Below are 17,807 nucleotides of genomic sequence, written 5' to 3'. Positions count from 1 at the left end.
GCTTATGTTCCCTCTCTCTCTGTGTCTCTCTCTGTCAAATAAATAAATAAAATCTTTAAAAAAAAATGAAGTACCCAGGTTCTGAACACTGTACCTATATAGGCCATAATTAGAAATACAAAAGATGGTTTTGAATAGCCGTTAGAAAATATTAAAACGACACTATTCATTATAGTGGGTGGATGATGACTTTCCTAACACTGTTTCCTTGTTATCCTCACTTGTCAAGCCTTCTGCATTACTTAGCTTTGTACATGGCTCCCAACACCCGGATCTCCTTCCAGTTCATTACAACCACAGGCATGAAAACCTTAAAGTATTTTAAAATGCCAGTCTAACAGAGCTCAGAGCACTAACCTGAAGCTGAAGGTAGAGTTCTGGAAGAAAGGAGGGCTGTCAAACTTCTTGAGAGACAGACAATCTTGTATGTCTTTTAAAGTTGGCAATTTCTCACTGTTTAGTCCCACTTGATTTCTTCTTAACAGACCTTCATATGTCCCATTACAGAGGGTGACCCGGCGGTTATAGTCATCTAGGCTAAGGGTTGTAAGGAGAGTAAAAATGGAATGTTTTAATTTGTGGATATTATCATAACTTTGGGCCAAGCAAACCAATCAAAATCTTAGTCATGATAAAATCTTATTATAGTTACCCATCCCAACATGTTGGGGAGCACTATCCAGAGGGCTATAGGAAAAGCTTAGGGTGTAGAAGGGGGGAATCCCTGCTAGATTGGCCTACACCCCCGCAAACACATGCATGCCCAGACTAGGGGTGTGTTCAAGGAAGCTCGACAAAGACACTGGGCAGGAGAGCTAGAGCCCTTAGGTTAAAAACAGGAAGATTTGAAGGAAACAGATAAATAAAGGAAGGCAGGGGCACCTGGGTGGCTCAGTCAGTTGAGCATCTGCCTTTGGCTCAGGTCATGATCCCAGGATCCTGGGATGGAGCCCCCATCTTGGGCCCCCTGCTCAACCGGGAGCCTGTTTCTCCCTCTCCCTTTGCCCCTCCCCCTGCTCATGCTCTCTCGCACTGTCTCTCGCAAATAAATAAATAAAACCTTTAATAAATGTATAAATAATAAAGGAAGGCAGAAGAACCTCTTGGGGAATCTTTTTTTGAGATGTGTGCTAGAAAAAAAGAAACAAATTTAAGGAATCACTGAGGATAGGATTCTCCATGGGCTACAGGCTGCTCATTTGCTTACGCTGTGTTCTTCAATACTTCAGAGATCATTCTCCCCCGCCCCATCCCCTGCCCCTCTCAGCTCATCATCGCCTGATGGTCTAGCTATACAGGACTGTTTCCAGAGACTTTTCCAGCTTCATACATGATGTTCCCTCCACCTAGGACACACTCACCACCCTCCCCTCCATCTGTTTGTGGTGTGTGCCTCTGCCTCTTAGAGAATTCCCCTGACTCTCTTCTTGGCTTCGCACTTACATCTATCATGATACTTTTCACATTGTATTGTAACTCGTTTACAAGCAATCTGCCTTTGTAAATACAAAACGATATCCAAAAGGGAAGCTATTTTATTCATCTTTGTATTGTCAGTACTATTACACTCCTTGGAATATGATCAGTACTTAAGAAATGTTTGGCTGAATGCAGAAACTAATTCTAATTTTAAAACAGTTGATCTAGAAAGGATAAGCCCATTCGATTCACAGGTGCGATTTCCAGACCTCTATTTTTTTTTTTTTTTTTTTAATAAGAGGGCTCAGGGCGCCTGGGTGGCTCAGTTGGTTAAGCAACTGCCTTCGGCTCAGGTCATGATCCTGGAGTCCCGGGATCGAGTCCCACATCGGACTCCCTGCTCGGCAGAGAGTCTGCTTCTCCCTCTGACCCTCTTCCCTCTCATGCTCTCTATCTCTCATCTCATTCTCTCTCTCTCAAATAAATAAAAATTTAAAAAAAATAAGAGGGCTCAGAATTTTTCAAAATCCCCCTTCCCTCAGGAAAATCATTTTCAGAAACATGTACAAAGAATCCAGCCTGCATTAGAAACAGAAATATAAAGTGCCTCTCCATCTCTCAGACTTAGGAAAATATGGTCTCTGGATTTCCAGTGCAGGTACGTATATACCATTACCTATCACAGATAATTTCCCAGCTGGAGAATCTTGAGTTCTGACTAATTAGAGTTGGGTCATCTTGTCTTGCAGCCCCAAGCAGCTGGTCTGTACACACGTCACAGTCGTTCCTCCCGGTGGCAAAGTTCCAGTAGGGCAAAGCAAAGGACTCATTGTCGATGAGTTGCTAAAAGCAAAGGGTGTGCCTAGTTATGTAACTCAATATATCAATATCAAATACAACAAGAAAGCACATAAGGCAAAGATTGATATGGGTCTTGACCAAATGCAAAATAAAAAATACCAAAGGCATAGTTTTGACCAACCTGGAGATCCCTTTCCAGCCACAGCAAATGGTACCGGTGCCAAGTAACAAAGGCGGGGCCTTGGTGTGAGAAGTCTATGGCCTTGTATGGGCGCCCTGGTCCTAAAGCAATTGGGAAACATATTAAAGATCATGGAATAGCATTTTTTTTAATGTTAATCCTTACATTAAATGTGGGATGTGTCTGTAGAGCCAGTAAGTCCAAGCTGTTCTCATCGGGAAAAAAAAAAAAAAAATGGTTTTTGTCATTTATCTCTCTGAAAGCAAGAACAGCAACAACAAAACAATTTCAGAAGCAACTAGCACTTCTAGGATAAATTCTCCATCTCTCAAAAGTTTGATTGTCAACAGAGATCCAGACACATCTAGGTCGTTTTCAGCTTTGAGAGTCTCTGTCAAATGTTTAATTTTTAAGTAACATTTCATTAAGATGAAATAATGTTATCCAAAGGCCTAGATCATTAAGACCTCAATGAAATATATTTTCAAAGGATATTTTCAAACCTATTCCTCACAAATGCTCACATTTACAAGGGAAGGATTAATTAATAATAAAACAACTTGGACTGCTTTTAGTCCTAATTCAGGCATTTATGTCACCAAAAAGAACTTCCATGGATTGTGCCTCTGCCCTCAGTCAGTTACAACCACCAGCTGACAAGCATGGTAGCCAAGACTAGAAGAGAGAAAAATACATTCAAATCAATGTGGCTGGCCACTGGAACCACCAATTTTAGTGAAAAGCTTTGGGCAATTTAATGACCCCCTTACTGCCCATTCCATCCTTCTTCCGCTTTCATAAAAGCTTTTGATGGTTATGTAGAAACTTTAGCTGGCTTTAGTTCTTTTTCAAAGTACCTATAATAACTTCAGAGAGCTGAACAGACACGAATATAAATTTAATTCCTAGGTATGACCAGAAACTATAGTCCTCTTTCCCTCTTGAGAGAAAACCCTCTCATAGAGCAAAAATTCCTCTGAGTGATGACAGGAAAACTATAAAGATTTATAGCCAGAAGAGCCTCCTTATCTATTGATAAAGACAGATGCTTACCTGAGAGGCAAGAGTTTTTAAGGACTCACACTGAGGAAAGACATGCTATCACTTCCTGATGGCTACACAGTCTTTTTTAAATGTTTTAATTCAAAACAAAGCTTAATGTTCCCCAAACGAATGAATGAGGTGAAATCAAGCAATGGGGAACCAGTGATAAACACAAGGACAGAAAATTCCAGTGAGAATCTGACTATTCAAAGGGAGTTTGACGTCTTCATTCACCCTGATCCCAACAAGGGACCCCAAAGGTGGGGATAACAGGTACAGCCAAAGAAAGCATCAGGAATACACAGAATAGAACCAGGAATGGAGGCACATCCCCCTGGAGCGGGCTGACGTCTGTGGTGTTCACTGACTGAGAAATATCTGAGGGCGTAGCTGGTCCTACTAGATTAATGAAGTTCTTAACAAACAAGCTCCCAGTCCAAGTCTTAGGCTCTAGAAGGGCGGGGCACCTTTTACCCAGGCATCCACTGTAATGGTTCAAAGGGTTAATTCAGGAGGAACTCTACATTGCTGGAGCAGCTTATGCTCTTCCTTGACAATACGACTCTGAAAAAACCTGAGGATCCCAACAGCAGTGCACCATATTACAGGCACCATGAATGATGACCAAAAGTCTAAAGACTAACACATGCGGGTTTAATGAGATATGCACTTTCCACACGAACACTCTAATTCTGCACAAAGAAGCTTCATGTGCTTTAGCACATGTTCTGTTAATTCCTCTAATTTGAGGAAAAATGTCAGAGAGGGCTTCCATGGCCAGATTTAGACATGTTTTCTTCTGGAATCAAAAGGAATTTGCCTCCGCTTCACCAACTCTTGCCTTTGAAGATTAATAGCTTCACAGAGGAGAGTTTAGACTTTGAATGCAAAATACCCACTACAGGAGAAAACATCTTCCCAAATGTCAACCAACGTACTGGTAAACTGTGCTCCATCCTAGCTTCAGGGAGCATTTGATAATCCTCTGACTTTCATAAGCCTAACCCTTCCTGAGGTTGCTCTCTTGTTAATTAACTTCCCTGAAATTACTTCCCCACCCATCCCCCCACAGCCCCAAACTATAATAATATACCCTCTGCTGAGGAAAAAACCCACCTAATAATGTATCTCTAACAGAGTAATAATGGAGCCACACAAAGAAATCATAAATGCTGCAGTTGGCAATCTGTGGCTGGGTCCCGTTGGGCCCCAGCAGGCCGAGCCAGTGCTGGGTGGTGATCACGTAGTTGGGGTGTGTCGTGTTCTTTGCAAGGTCTAAGGCGTCCAGGAACTGCTCCCTCTCCTGAGCAGTCAAGGAATGGATATTTTTCCGAATTACCGGGGCTTTCCTCTGATTGCAGTCGTGGCCGGTCCAGCCAAACTTGCAGACTCCACAGTTGTAGCCAGCAAAATGTCCTGGTTTATTTTTAAAAGGAAAAAAAATGGGGGGGGGGGAGATGGAAGAGGGAGTCAGTTTATGTAGCTTGGAAGAAATTTCTGAATTTGAACTCTAGGATAAAAAGGAGGAAAAGATGAAAGTGTTTGCAAAAAGGCAAAGGAAGCCAATTTCCTTCCCTTACTCTCCTCTTGAAATGTTTGCATCTCCAAGTGAACAGAGTACTAGAGTGCCTTAGAAATATTCCCAGCAAAGAAACAATATGAAAGGGGTCACAAGCTGTTATGGGTGGACCGTGTCCCTTCAAAATTCATATGTTGAAGTTCTAACCCCCAGTTCCTCAGTATATGACTGTATTTGGGGCTAAGGTCTTCAGAGAGGTAATTAACTTAAAACTGAGGTCATGAGGTGGCCCCCAATCCAATATGACTGGTGTCCCTACAAGAGGAGGAGATTTGGCCACTAGGCATTACAGATGGAAGACCATGTGAAGACCAAGGGACAAGGCAGCCACCAACAAAGCAGGAGAGAGGACTCAGAAGAATCCAACCCAGCTGACACCTCGACCTGAGACTTTAGGCTTCCAGAACTGGAGGCAGAACGAGTTTCTCTTTCCTCCCCACAGCCCCACCCCCAGGGCTGCCCGCTGTCTTGGATGGGCACGCTGCTGAGCCCTGCTATCCTGTGGCACACACAACAGGGCCCACACAGAGTGAGTGTGGCTCATTGACTTAGAGAAGGAAGAAGATATACACCCAGCTCACGGTGGAACCAAAATAAATAAGCTGATTTCCAGGAATTTAGGTGAAATCTAACAATACAAAAGCTGGTTTATTTCACAAAGGAGACAGCATTAAGACAAAAATCAATGGAGGCCGGCGGGTCATAAAGGTGAATTAGCTGCCACGGTATCACCAAGTGCAAATCATTGCAGGGCTCCCCGTCCACGGCACAAATGTCCCTGCTTTAACTACCCAGGGAAGGAGTACTAGTCATATGAACTAATAAGCATCTTCCTGATTAGCATTTAAAGTGGAAATTATTTCAGCTTGTCCTGGACTTTTCCCTTTTTAGTCTTGATTACTGCCTTTGGTATGACCAGCACCTCATTCCCTAGGTGGTGATAAGTTAGAGAGTAAACATTTAAATGTTATTGGAGCAAAAAGTTGAAGCAAAAGGGGATGGTAATGCTCATCTCCCAGGGGATTAGAGGGGTTACATAAAGCGTTAACATGGGAGACCAACTTTGCTCTCTTCCTCCTCCCCCTCCCTTCCTCCCCAAACCCCCTCCCCTTCCCCCATCCCCCTCCTCCCAGACCTTTTTCCTGGCTCTCACTTCAATCCACAGCACTTTTCCTTCATCATCTCCTTAAATTCCTCTTTGCCTGGGTTACCACTCCTGCTTTCTGCCTCACAATGGGTTGTCTACAAGGTCATCCTTGACTCAACATGTCAGGGTCAGATGCTAGTGCCCTGAGCTCCCCTGGTACCTCATATGCCCCCACCATTGGATATATCACACCAACAGTAATTATCTACTTGTCTCAGGTACAGGCAACTGGAAGGCAGTTACCCCACTGCCTAGGCCTGTGCTCGGCCTTATACAAAATGAATATTTGTTGCATGAATAAAAGAAATATAAAGCCAAGTCACCACGATGTGCACTTTAAAAATCGTACACTTTTATTTGTAGTCATACCTCAATAGAGCTGAAATTTTTTTTGAAAATTAACTAAAAACAAAGAAGTATAAAACATGTGGTAGATAATCCAATAAACATAAAATTTCTTCTTCCTCTCTCTCCCTACCCTTGTGGATTAGAAGGAAAAGCAGGCCCTGTAAATAATTTTGATAAACTGTAAATACCAAAGCAGAGGTAAGCAAAAAATACTATGACCGTAGTAGAGAGAGGATCATTTGAATTTCTACAGGCAAAGAAAATTTTACAATAGCATGAAACAAAAGGATCAGCGTTTGTATTATGTAAACAAAAATGCACAGGCCTCCTTTTCTATTAACCCAATGGATTTTTTGATGGTTAAAGAAAATGTCATTAAAGATATCATGAGTAGGAAAAATTTTTCTTAAGGTAATTTATTTGGGTTCAATGCTCCTCAAAACATACAAAATATCCTACCTACCCTCATAGAGCTCAGTTATCTGTACACTTCTTTGCTTTAACATCATATGAGAACATAAGTAAAAAATACTTAAACAGAAAAAATTCTACTAGCCCCAAGAATTAAACATGTTGTAGAATAGTTTCAGTTAAACATTAAAATTTACATTGATTACTAGAGTGAAGCTATTAAATAGAAATTATTTATAAATATTTATTGAGCAACCAACAAAGTACCAGATACTATACAAATGCTCCGGAGTTATTTTCCCCCAGGGAATCTACTAAAATTGTATATCTGTTTCAAAACACCTTTGATTAAAACATATCACCTTCTCTGGCAGCTTTTACAGGAATAGAATACTTTTGAGGAGTGAATGAGAAAATGCATCCGAAGAATACTAAATGCCCAAACTTCCAGCTACTTACCTAGAGCCAGATGACTGAAGGTGAATATATAGCCACAGCTTTGCAATAGGAGAGTAAGTCTCTCCTTCGAAATGCTAAGGAATAGCACACTTCAATTTTATAATAATCAATTCAATACAATTCTACATTTAAATGCATAAAACTTGTCTTTGAATTTTGTTGAAATTGAGTAATTCCTAACTTACGCCATGAGTTTTAATACTCCTTCACTTCCTTTACCACAATTATTTTTGGTTGCTAGAAACAAAATGATCAATAACTAATTATCTCCCTCATTTGTTTATTCAACAGATAATTTATTAACACCGACCGCCTAAAGGGCGGTCAAAACTCAGCATGCCTCTCTGTGCTCCCACTTGTTATGTTGGAAGAAGTTTCCATGCTTTGTAGCTTTGGACTTCACTCTTCCAAATCTGTCATAGTAGGATAAGAGTTCTACATCACAGAGTTCTCATGGAAAACAAGCCGGTTATCATATTAAGCACTTAGAACAGCATCTGGTACATAGTCAGTTCTATATTAAGTGTTATTATTACTAGATACCACATAGAAACAGTATTGTAAATATTTGTTTTCCTGCCTGTCTTCCTCATCCACGACACTGTGGACATCTTAAAAATCATATTGCGGGGGCGCCTGGGTGGTTTAGTCGTTAAGCGTCTGCCTTCGGCTCAGGTCATGATCCCAGGGTCCTGGGATCGAGCCCTGCATCGGGCTCCCTGCTCCGCGGGAAGCCTGCTTCTCCCTCTCCCACTCCCCCTGCCTGTGTTCCCTCTCTCGCTGTATCTCTCTCTGTCAAATAAATAAATAAAGTCTTTAAAAAAAAATCATATTGCGTTTTTCCCCTTTGTACCTGAAGGGCCTAGCATCACTGGTGCTAAATAAATGTTAGTCGGGTAGGTGATAAATGAATCAATGAATAATGGAATAAAAGGCATTAGGTACTAAAAGATACAGATAGGCATAAGGCACAACGTCTTCATCCAGGGGATGAAGGACGTGTGTGCAATGAACCACCAACGCAAGTCAAACTGTGGGGAAAAGTGAAAACAGAGGAATAAACCAAGCACCACAGAAGACAAAAGACGATATGATTAATTCTGACTCAGAAGACCAGAGCTGCTTCACAATTATGTTGAGCAAAGACGTTTCTTTTTACAAAACCATACTTGCCCCTGAAAAGCAACGTAGAAGGTAAGAAGAAAGAATTGGAGAGGGGAAGGAGGCAAAATGGGGGGGAAGGGGATTAAGAAGTACAAAGTTCAAGTTACAAAATAAATAAGTCATGGGGTATAATGGACAACACGAGGGATACAGTCAACATTATTAGGTAGGAACTTTCAGTACGCAGTGTATACAAATGTCGGATCCCTGTGTTGTACATCTGAAACTAAGATAATAACACTTATCAATTATAACCCAATAAATTAAAAAAAAAAAGCACTTGTCTGCATGTGAGCTCACCTACGGCCCAGAAATGTAAAAAAAAAAAAAAATCCTTTTCCAGCATCTCTCCAAAACCTCTGCATTCGGGCCCCTTTTATGTTTAGAGCTTCTAAACATGGTCCAAAGAATTCATGAAAATGTTGCCGACAACAGAAAAATGCAACAACGTGGAAACCCAGCACACAAAGTGCTTATTTCTCTAATTTAGCTTCCCTAGTGGTTCCCTACATCAACTTAACCTGAGTTCATTTATTCCCCTACTCTACCAATAGCGGCAGCAAAAACTACAAGACGGGCCTCTTAGGAGAGATGGCCTTTTCTTACTAGAAAATGGAGAGAGAAGGAAAACTAAAGGACCCCGAGATACCAATCTATCTACCACTGAGTATGTCCTTGGGCAAAAATTAAATTTAAAAAGACAAAGTCGTAAACCTACTTAGGACTGGGAGAGCAATGGAAAAGAGAGTGAGAACCAAGCCAGGCACGTTCCTACATGAACTGTATCAGCTTAACCTCAGAAGGCTATTAGACTAAATAAGCTTAAAGACCACCGATTAGTGAATTTACAAGGAGCTCTAAATAGCCTATTCCTTTTAATTAGAGATTCTATTATTTTAATAACAATACTTTATACTCACAGAGAGCCTTTCATCTACAGAGCTCAAAAAGATTTTACAAGTGCGGTTTCATCATTATCCCCATTTCAGAGATTGGAAAAACGGAGGCGCTTAGTCACTTGTACAAACAAGCAGTTCTTTGACAACTGTTCAAAAACGATTTGGTGTGCATGTTTTCCAAAAGTCCAAGAACACAGCTGCAACTGGTATGTTCTCAGAAATGCCAGTTGGCTAGTGAGATGTGTAAGGTGAAGAGCTAATGCCAAGTCTCCCGAAATTCAGCTCTTCCTGACAATTAAGGTTGGTGGGTTTTGGGTTCCAATTTATCCCTAGAGAGATAATAGAGAATAGAGAACTTCTCTCTAGAGGATTTGAGGACATCATTTAGGGGGTTTCCCCTCCAGAGTTTGTTTTTATCTCTTTGTTAGGCTAATATCTTTTACCAGCTTCAAGCTCATGAAGACAATGGGGTATTTTATTTTATTTTATTTTATTTTATTTTATTGTGGTAAGAACATTTAACACATTTTTAAGTGTATAATACATTATTGCTGACTCTAGGTGCAATGTTGTACAGTAGCTCTCTTAAGCTTACTCATCTTGCCTAACTGAAACTTTATGTGCACTGATTACTACCTCTCTATGTCTCACTCCCCTGGCCCCTGGTAACTAGCATTCCACACTTTGATTCTATGAATTTGACTTTAGATAGCTCATATAAGTAGAATCATGCCTTATTTGTCTTTCTGTGACTGACTTATTTCCTTAGTATAATACCCCTTAGGTTCATCCATGTTGTCACATGCTGCACGATTTCCTTCTCTTCTTTAAGGCTGAATAGAGTTCAATTGGATGTATATACCACTTGGCTAAAATGTGGAGAAATTGGAATCCCTGTGCACTGTTGGTGGAAATGCAAAATGGCACAGCCACAATGGAAAAACACAGTATGGAGCTTCCTCAAAAATTAAAAATAGAACTGCCATACGATCTCACAATTCCATTTCTGGATATTTATCCAAAAGAATTGAAATCAGAATCTCATAGAGATATTAGCATTCCCATGTTTATTGCAGCACTATTCCCAATAGCCAAGATGTGGAAACAATCTAAATGTCCATTGACGGATAAATGGTCTGTTTATTTTTCCACTGCATTAACAAAGTTCAGGGTCACCAATAGTCTGCTTTCCAGAAGCTAAACTAGATCTCTTCCCTAATAAATTTTGGGTGACCTAGAAGAATCCCAGGAGTCCTATTTGCAAAAAATTATGAGGATAACAGACAGGAGGGCTTTTGGGTTAGGGTTTTGGGATCAGGTTGAAATTCTGAAGACTGCTTCCCAAACCATGAAAAGCTACCCTTGGAAGGCAAGCAACTCACCCTTTGGGGGAGAATAAGCTGAATGACGGTCCTATGTCTTGCTTTGGGACACATGACACATCACAGAATGGTGATTACTGTTTATACTAAGTTGGTTTCCAGCTCAGCCACTAGGACTTGGTCTGATGCCCTGAGACTCAAAGAATAAGACCATTTAGCCAACATAAGGGGAGCCATCCAGAGCTGGTATGGAAAGAGCTATGGTCCTGAATGAGTCTACACAGATCAAATCATGGAGGAGGGGAGGAGAGCCATAGGCTAGTAGTTGGTCTCAGGAGCAGCCAAGGCCTTGACAATGGCTGGGAATGGAGACCATACACACTGAGAAAGCTCTGTTCCTTGGACTGACCTACAGACATGTGATGTCCTTAACAGTCCAGACTCACAGGCCAAACCCTCTTTCTGAGCCACTGTCTCCTAGGTATATGTTTATCCTCCTCAGAACAGGGGATCCCTTTTTATGTTAGGAAGTGGATCACTGTGCCCCTAACTTCCTGTCACTTCTGGAGGAATATTTATTTATAGGTCTACCTCCTGGAAAGGGAGATTATAATTATCCTTTTCTATTCTGCCATTCTCTAGTCTCTCCATCCTCACCTTTAAAAACCAAAACAAAACAAACTTGCCTACGAGGTCAAAAATATAAAGTAGATGATGATAAGAAGAGGTAAGAGTTATATCTGATTTCTTAATATCTTCTGCCCCAGGATTCCATAAATGGAGAGGCCCAACCGTTATAAGTGGTAGCACTCTCTCGTTGATTTGGCCTGGAAATAAGTGTTCTAGAAGAACTTCTGAGTCATAGACAAAGAAGTTACTGTGTAGTGTGGTTTTAATCACACAGGTAATATGAAACCTCTGCTTCTCAGACACAAGCCAGGAGAATCCATGAGATAATGTCTATAGAAGACAATGTTCAATTAGCTCAGAAAAAAATGGATAGTATATGTTCAATATGCTATTTAAAACTTTCGTCACCATGAATGCCCACCGCAAAACTAGTAGTCCCTTGGAGTCGCAGAATTAATAATATGACCACAAAACGATTATACAGCCAGAATTTTTTGCCTGTTAAAAAAACTAACATCATTCCTACCTCAACATTGCAGTCCTTTGTACGTTTCCTTAGTTTACCTTTTTATATCCCTACATAGCCCCATTATCTGGATTCCCTATGTGCCAGCATTCTATGAGAATGTAAGGAAAAATAATAATTTAGGAAGGAAAACTTGGTACGCAGCTGGGTGCTGCAGAACAGTGGCCAAGGGCTTTGCTAATGTTGCCGCATGCACTTTCTGTGCGTCCAATGCTCTGCCAGCCTTTGAGTGTTTATCACCGCTGTGCATGGCTGCTGAACACAGACAGGCGCTACTGAGGAGGATTTGAGAAGGCTCAGAAGAGCTGGAGGCATAAGAAATGCACAGAGATTTCAAAGAAGTCATAAGAGAGACCAAGGTCTGAAAGAGGGACACTGAGCAAATGGTGAAATGCCCACAGCCAACCCAGGCAAGAGCAGAAAAAGCCACTGTTATCTTGGGATTCTCCCTCCCCAGCCCACAGAAGCTCTGTCCCACCACAGCCCTCCGAGTGGCAAAGGGACAACCCAGGCACAACCTTAACTAACAAGATGTACTCTGCTTGAGACCCGTTCCAAACACGAGAAACGCTGAGGCTGGGACCTTGGAAACACCTGCCTTGGATGCCTGTCTTCTAGATGCCAAGGCTACCCACCCCCCTCTTCTACAAGTGCAAACCCATTTCAGAAGGGGAGGCCACCGAATCCATCTTGAAAGGACTTGCTCTGAGCTTCAAAGCTGACTCTGGAGCTCGTTAGCTTCCCCCTTCCAACAAACAAGCCAATGGCATGTTGGCATGAGTTCACATAACCAGGCTTGGCCCATGTAATATCCATTTGGTTTCCATAACTAGATGTAACAGAGGGTGTGAAAAATAGAACCAAGACATCAGCCCGACTCAGTTTGCTGCCTGTGAAAAACAAACTTGGTTGGCCACTTAAAGCCTAGTCTAACAGTTTTAAGAGTCTCATCTCTTCCTGAGAAGGGGCTCCTTTCCCAACTGGGGCCTCCCCGCCCGGCTCAGGGCATGGCCGGGTCTGCCGGCCTCCCTCACCTGTGCATCGGCAGGTCCGGTGGAAGAATTTCCTTGGCCAACCTTCTCGGTCATCCTGGTTCCGTAGCACGTAAGGACCGCTCCAGGGCCTGGTGTCAGCTTGCACCTCCATGCACTGGCCCCGGCCCTCCTGGGAGCCACAGATGTTGTCGGGCTCCGGACCCAGCGACGGGCAGCACTCCTTGGTCATCAGGCTGTCCACCGTCATGCAGACCCGGGGGAACTGTGCACGGGCTCCAGGCAGGATCCCACAGCCCAGGCAACTGAGCACAAGCCCCCACCCGAGAGGGCTCATGGCTTTATCAGCAGAACTCCCTCTTGCTTTCCACTCCCTGATTCTACCCTGCCTTTCTCCTTGTCTTCCACTCTTGAGCTCTTGAGCACTCATTCAGTTGATTTTTGGTTTTGGGGGGTGGGGGAGTTGATATCGTTTTGTTTTGCACTCTATTCCTCTCCTCTTTAAAAAAAATACCTGCAAAAATCGCAGAACCCACGTGAGTGCACGTGTGTACATGCACACGCACGGACTATTTTATGTGATTCAAACAACTAAAACAAATTTAAGGCCATTAGAAGCGCCTCTAACAGCCAGATTTAATGAGGGTAGCGCTTCTCACCATCTTTCCCCCGTTAAATCAGGCTTTGTCTAATTGAGTTAATTTACGGGGTACTGCAGTCATACTACTTATTATACCGGTATTTCTAAACCCCTCCTTTCCTCCTTAGCCCATAACTTTAATTGCCTTGAACTCAGTTCAAAAGCCAAACACCGTGCTGCCTTTATTTGGTCTGGCTTGCCAAACCACGGGGCCTTGTGGGGTTTGGGTAAGGGCTGGGAGAAGCCATCATTAGGGGGATTAGGATTAGAGAGACCCTCATTGTTAGCACATGACCCAAAGTGCATAATGAAGTACATACAGTTGCTGGCTTTGTTTCCAAAGGGCAAAACCATCTTCATTATCTGGGCTCATGTGCCCCAGCCAAGCTTGTGACCTCAGACTTCCCCGGGAGTCAATAGATGCAGTGAGCTCCTCGTTGTTGTTAAAAGGCCTTTACAGACAAGCGTGCATTGCTAACCACAATCCACTCCTGACTGCTCCCTGACATGCTAGAAAGACCACTGCAGGAGGTCACACAACTTCAGAAATAAAGAAACATTTATTTAGGGCCGACGTACAAGGAATTGCTTTGTCCCACAATTAAGGGCCCCTTTCCCTCCAAATGAGAATGTAGTATTCTCCTATTCAGTACATCGAGGCAGTAGATTTTCTTTTTTTAATTACCCAAAGTAGCATGCCACCAGAAATTCAAAATTATAATTGTCTGATTGTAAGGAAGGCAGTGAGACGATTGGGAGCAAGGCCTTGCAAGTGACATCTTTTGATTCATGTTCAAGTTGAACGTTGTTAGGCTTCGGTCTAGAACAGAATGCCTCCCCCTGGTGCTTCTGGGAGCAGCAAGGGGAGCGTCCTGACCGGTAGTGATGGCGACTGTTAGAGCACCCTTGTACTCTTTTACCCCAGTTACGCCTGTGGAAACAGGACTGACTCAGGTCCGTTAGGGTCTGGGTCTGGGTGTAGACAGCCGACGTGCCCCGGCTTCTGACGGTTTCCAAGAAGATATTTGGGCATAAAGACAGACTGTTCCAAAGAAAATTCCTAAGGTTAAAAAAATGTTTATGTAGATGTTCCTCCCCTCTGCACGTCTGTGTCATCCCCAAGATTTTAAGTTGTTGTGACTCATTAAATGGCAGTTCTCATCTCTGATTTACTCCGATGCCAGCCAAGACCCAAGCCCACAGAAGCAACATCTCTGAGGCTGTGGCCAGGCCAGGATTTGTTACAAGTTCTCTAAGCCGTGTTAATGTGCAGCCACAGTTGAGAAGCACAGGGTTAGAATAAAACAGAGTTCCAAAGGAAATGTTGGAATAGAGTCAGCTGAAAGGTTCAATGTGTGTTCCTTTCCTGAATTATCATAAACTGAGGGGCTTAAAATAACAGAAATGTTTTCCTCTCATAATTCTGAGGGCAGAAGTGCAAAATCAATGTGTTGATAGGACTGCACTCCCTCTGAAGCCTCTAGAGGAGAATCCTTCTTGACTCCTCCAGCTTCCAGTGGCTGCCACCGTTGCTCTGTTTCGCTGGGTTGAAGCAGCATCATTCTAACCTCTGCCATAGTGACATGACCTCTCCTCTTCTGCCTCTGTCTCTCCTGTGCATCTCCTGTTAGGACACTTGTCATCAGATGTAGAGCCCACCTGGATAATCCAGAATGGTCTCATCTTGACATTCTTTAGTCAATTACATCTGTAAAGACCCTCTTATCAAACAAAGTCACATTCACAGGTTCTAGGGTAGGGACATAATTTCTCAGAGGCCACTATTCAACCCCCCAAATTTTCTTTGGAACATTACAGCTCTGGTCCTGACCTCAGCTGTGAGCCCCAGACGCAAATATCCAATTTCCTACTTGACCTCTCACTTGGAGATCTAGACATTTCTCAATTAACATTTCAAAATAAAGTTTTACTCTCTTCACCCAATTTTTTTCTCCATTGGTCTTCTTCTCCTTAGTTAAGGAGCCCCAGCACAATCCCAGTAGTGGTCCTTGATTCTTCTTTTTCCCCTCTTCCCTGTATATGCTTCTCGGTGCACTTAGAGTAAAATCCAAGGTCCTTTCCATGCACTAATCGAAGTGAGGGCCACAGATCCACAAACATGTGTTCCTGGTCTGCATCAAAATAAATACAATAAGGAGAGAAATTGACAGTCAGCATTTAGAAACTATCATGGCAATTTGGCATTGCCACAATGTTTAAGCACATGATCAATGGACTCATCGCATTGAAGAGGAGTCTAGTGAGGAGGTTGTCAAACTTGCATGGACATGATCTGGTAGCATAAGCTACAGACTAATCCCATTGGGTTGCATGTTGGCCTGTGGCTGAAAAAATTTTTTTAATTATTTTTTAAATTCTTCACCGTGGATAGTTTAAACAGAACTGGTGTGTAAGGTCCTCCATGAGCTGTGCCTTGCCCACCTCTCTCTCCCTCTTGCTCTGCCATCACAGAGCACACCCATCACTCTAGTACTCAGCCATGTCAAGTTCATTTCCACGTTGTTCTTTCTACTGACATTCCCTCTGCCTGGAATGTTCTTCTTCAGAATCCTCCTTGTCACTCAGGTGTCAGCTCAAATGTTAGCTCCTGAGAGAGGTTGTTCCTGACCACTCACTCTACTGTGTCTACACCAAGCCACCTACTTTCCACCACATTGTGTTATTTTTCTTCAGAACACTTATGACTGTCTAAAATTATCCTGCATTTTGGTTTGGTTGCTGATAGTCTGTCTCTTCTATTCTGGTATAAATTCCAGGGGAGCAAGAAACTTAACCATGTTGCCCTTCCCCGGTGCTAAGAACAGTGTGTGGCAAAGAGAGGCTACTTGATGACAGTTGGTGAGCACACATCCTCAGTTCAATTTTTTATGTTCATCAGAAGAGTCTCACCATTATAGGGATTGACTTTATACAAATTATGTGTTATTATTTTGACTATATAAAATAAATTTAGACTACTAAATACTACTATTATGTTAAGGGTTCCTTATAAGATTTGTTACGCTACTAAAAATGTTTGAAAACCACTGGTCCAATCCAACACTCCAGCCTTGGCCCCCACCACATCACCACCAACAACAAATTCCCTCCTCACTATTTCTGACAAGATATCAGCAACATCTGGTTAAACACCTCTAATAAGGAAATTCCTTTAAGAAATAATTCTAAAGGTTAGGAAACTCTTCCTTTTTAATAAGTATTTAATATTTAATATAATTTGAATTTAAATATAAACAGTGAAAATTCCCTTCACCAATGTTTCCAGCAAAAGCCCTTGGGAACTCCCCCGACCCCAGCTCCCTGGAATGTGTACAGTCCATTTTCCACAGAATTTTGTTCCTTATCTTCTCTTTTTTCAGACTAAATTTCCTTAGTTCCTTCCATTTTTCCTTCATATGACCAATTTTAAATCCTTCCATTAGCCTATACTCTCTTTTTCTGGAAAATTCAGTTTGCCGTTTGACCCCATGGTGCATGTTTCCTATAAGTTAATTCAATGTTCCTGATACAACCTAAGTAAAGATGACTAAAAAATTAGCTTATGAGGTTTGCTTAGCAGCCACATCACTCATCAATTTTTTATCTGTTAGCTTAAGCTAAGTCAGGTAGCAATTAAGACCTCAAAATCTCATGGGCTTGTGAAACAATGTCTACCACCCTTCAGCTCTGGTTATGCTCCACATTGCCTTCCCCCCAGAACTCAGGGTGAAGGAGCATCTTTTCCTTACTCTCCTGATACTGCTTATCTTGTAACAAAGAAGTCAGCAATGGGCCACTGCTTGAAAGTAGTCTACCTCGCTCATTTCTGCTCACATTCTATTGGCAAACTCAAGTCTCATGGCCAAGACTGCTATTCTCAAAGACAGGGGCTCTGTAAAGAGGACTCCTCCAGGGAGGGTCAGCAAGTATTTTATTGCATTTTAAACCCACTTAAATCCCTACTCTTCTTTCATATAGCTTTCACGAAGCTTCGTCAAAGTCAAGTGCCTCTCCTATCTCCATCCCCTATTCCTTTCCTCTGGACTTGCCTTTGGGGTCTGTATTAGTTTGCTAGGGTGGCCATAACAAAATGGCACAACAAACAAAATTTATTTCTTACAGTTCTGAGGGCTGGTGGTCCAAAACCAAGGTGTCAGCAGGGTTGGTTTCATCTGAAGCCTCTCTCCTTGGCTTGCAAATGGCTGTCCTTTTGCTGTCTCTCCTCATGGTCTCTCCTCTGTGCAC

At 42.3% G+C, this 17,807-nt stretch overlaps 1 protein-coding gene across 1 annotated transcript in view; it reads right to left on the bottom strand.

Moving 5' to 3' along the window:
- DCT (dopachrome tautomerase) overlaps positions 1-13,341 on the bottom strand; it is a 34,754-nt gene extending 21,413 nt beyond the window's left edge. Inside the window, exons 1-5 of the mRNA XM_027590906.1 lie at positions 12,965-13,341; positions 4,562-4,861; positions 2,402-2,502; positions 2,096-2,262; positions 358-537 (exon numbers count right to left, since the gene is read on the bottom strand). Coding sequence (XP_027446707.1) covers positions 358-537; positions 2,096-2,262; positions 2,402-2,502; positions 4,562-4,861; positions 12,965-13,259 — 1,043 coding nt within the window. The 5' untranslated portion in view covers positions 13,260-13,341. The remainder of the gene's footprint in view (positions 1-357; positions 538-2,095; positions 2,263-2,401; positions 2,503-4,561; positions 4,862-12,964) is intronic.
- Between the last annotated feature and the right edge of the window lie 4,466 nt (positions 13,342-17,807).

Source organism: Zalophus californianus, chromosome 3 (genome assembly GCF_009762305.2).
Source record: "Zalophus californianus isolate mZalCal1 chromosome 3, mZalCal1.pri.v2, whole genome shotgun sequence".
Taxonomy (NCBI): Eukaryota; Metazoa; Chordata; class Mammalia; order Carnivora; family Otariidae; genus Zalophus; species Zalophus californianus.
The sequence above is the reverse complement of the archived record's forward strand: the minus strand, read 5'-3'. Positions and strand labels throughout refer to the sequence as shown.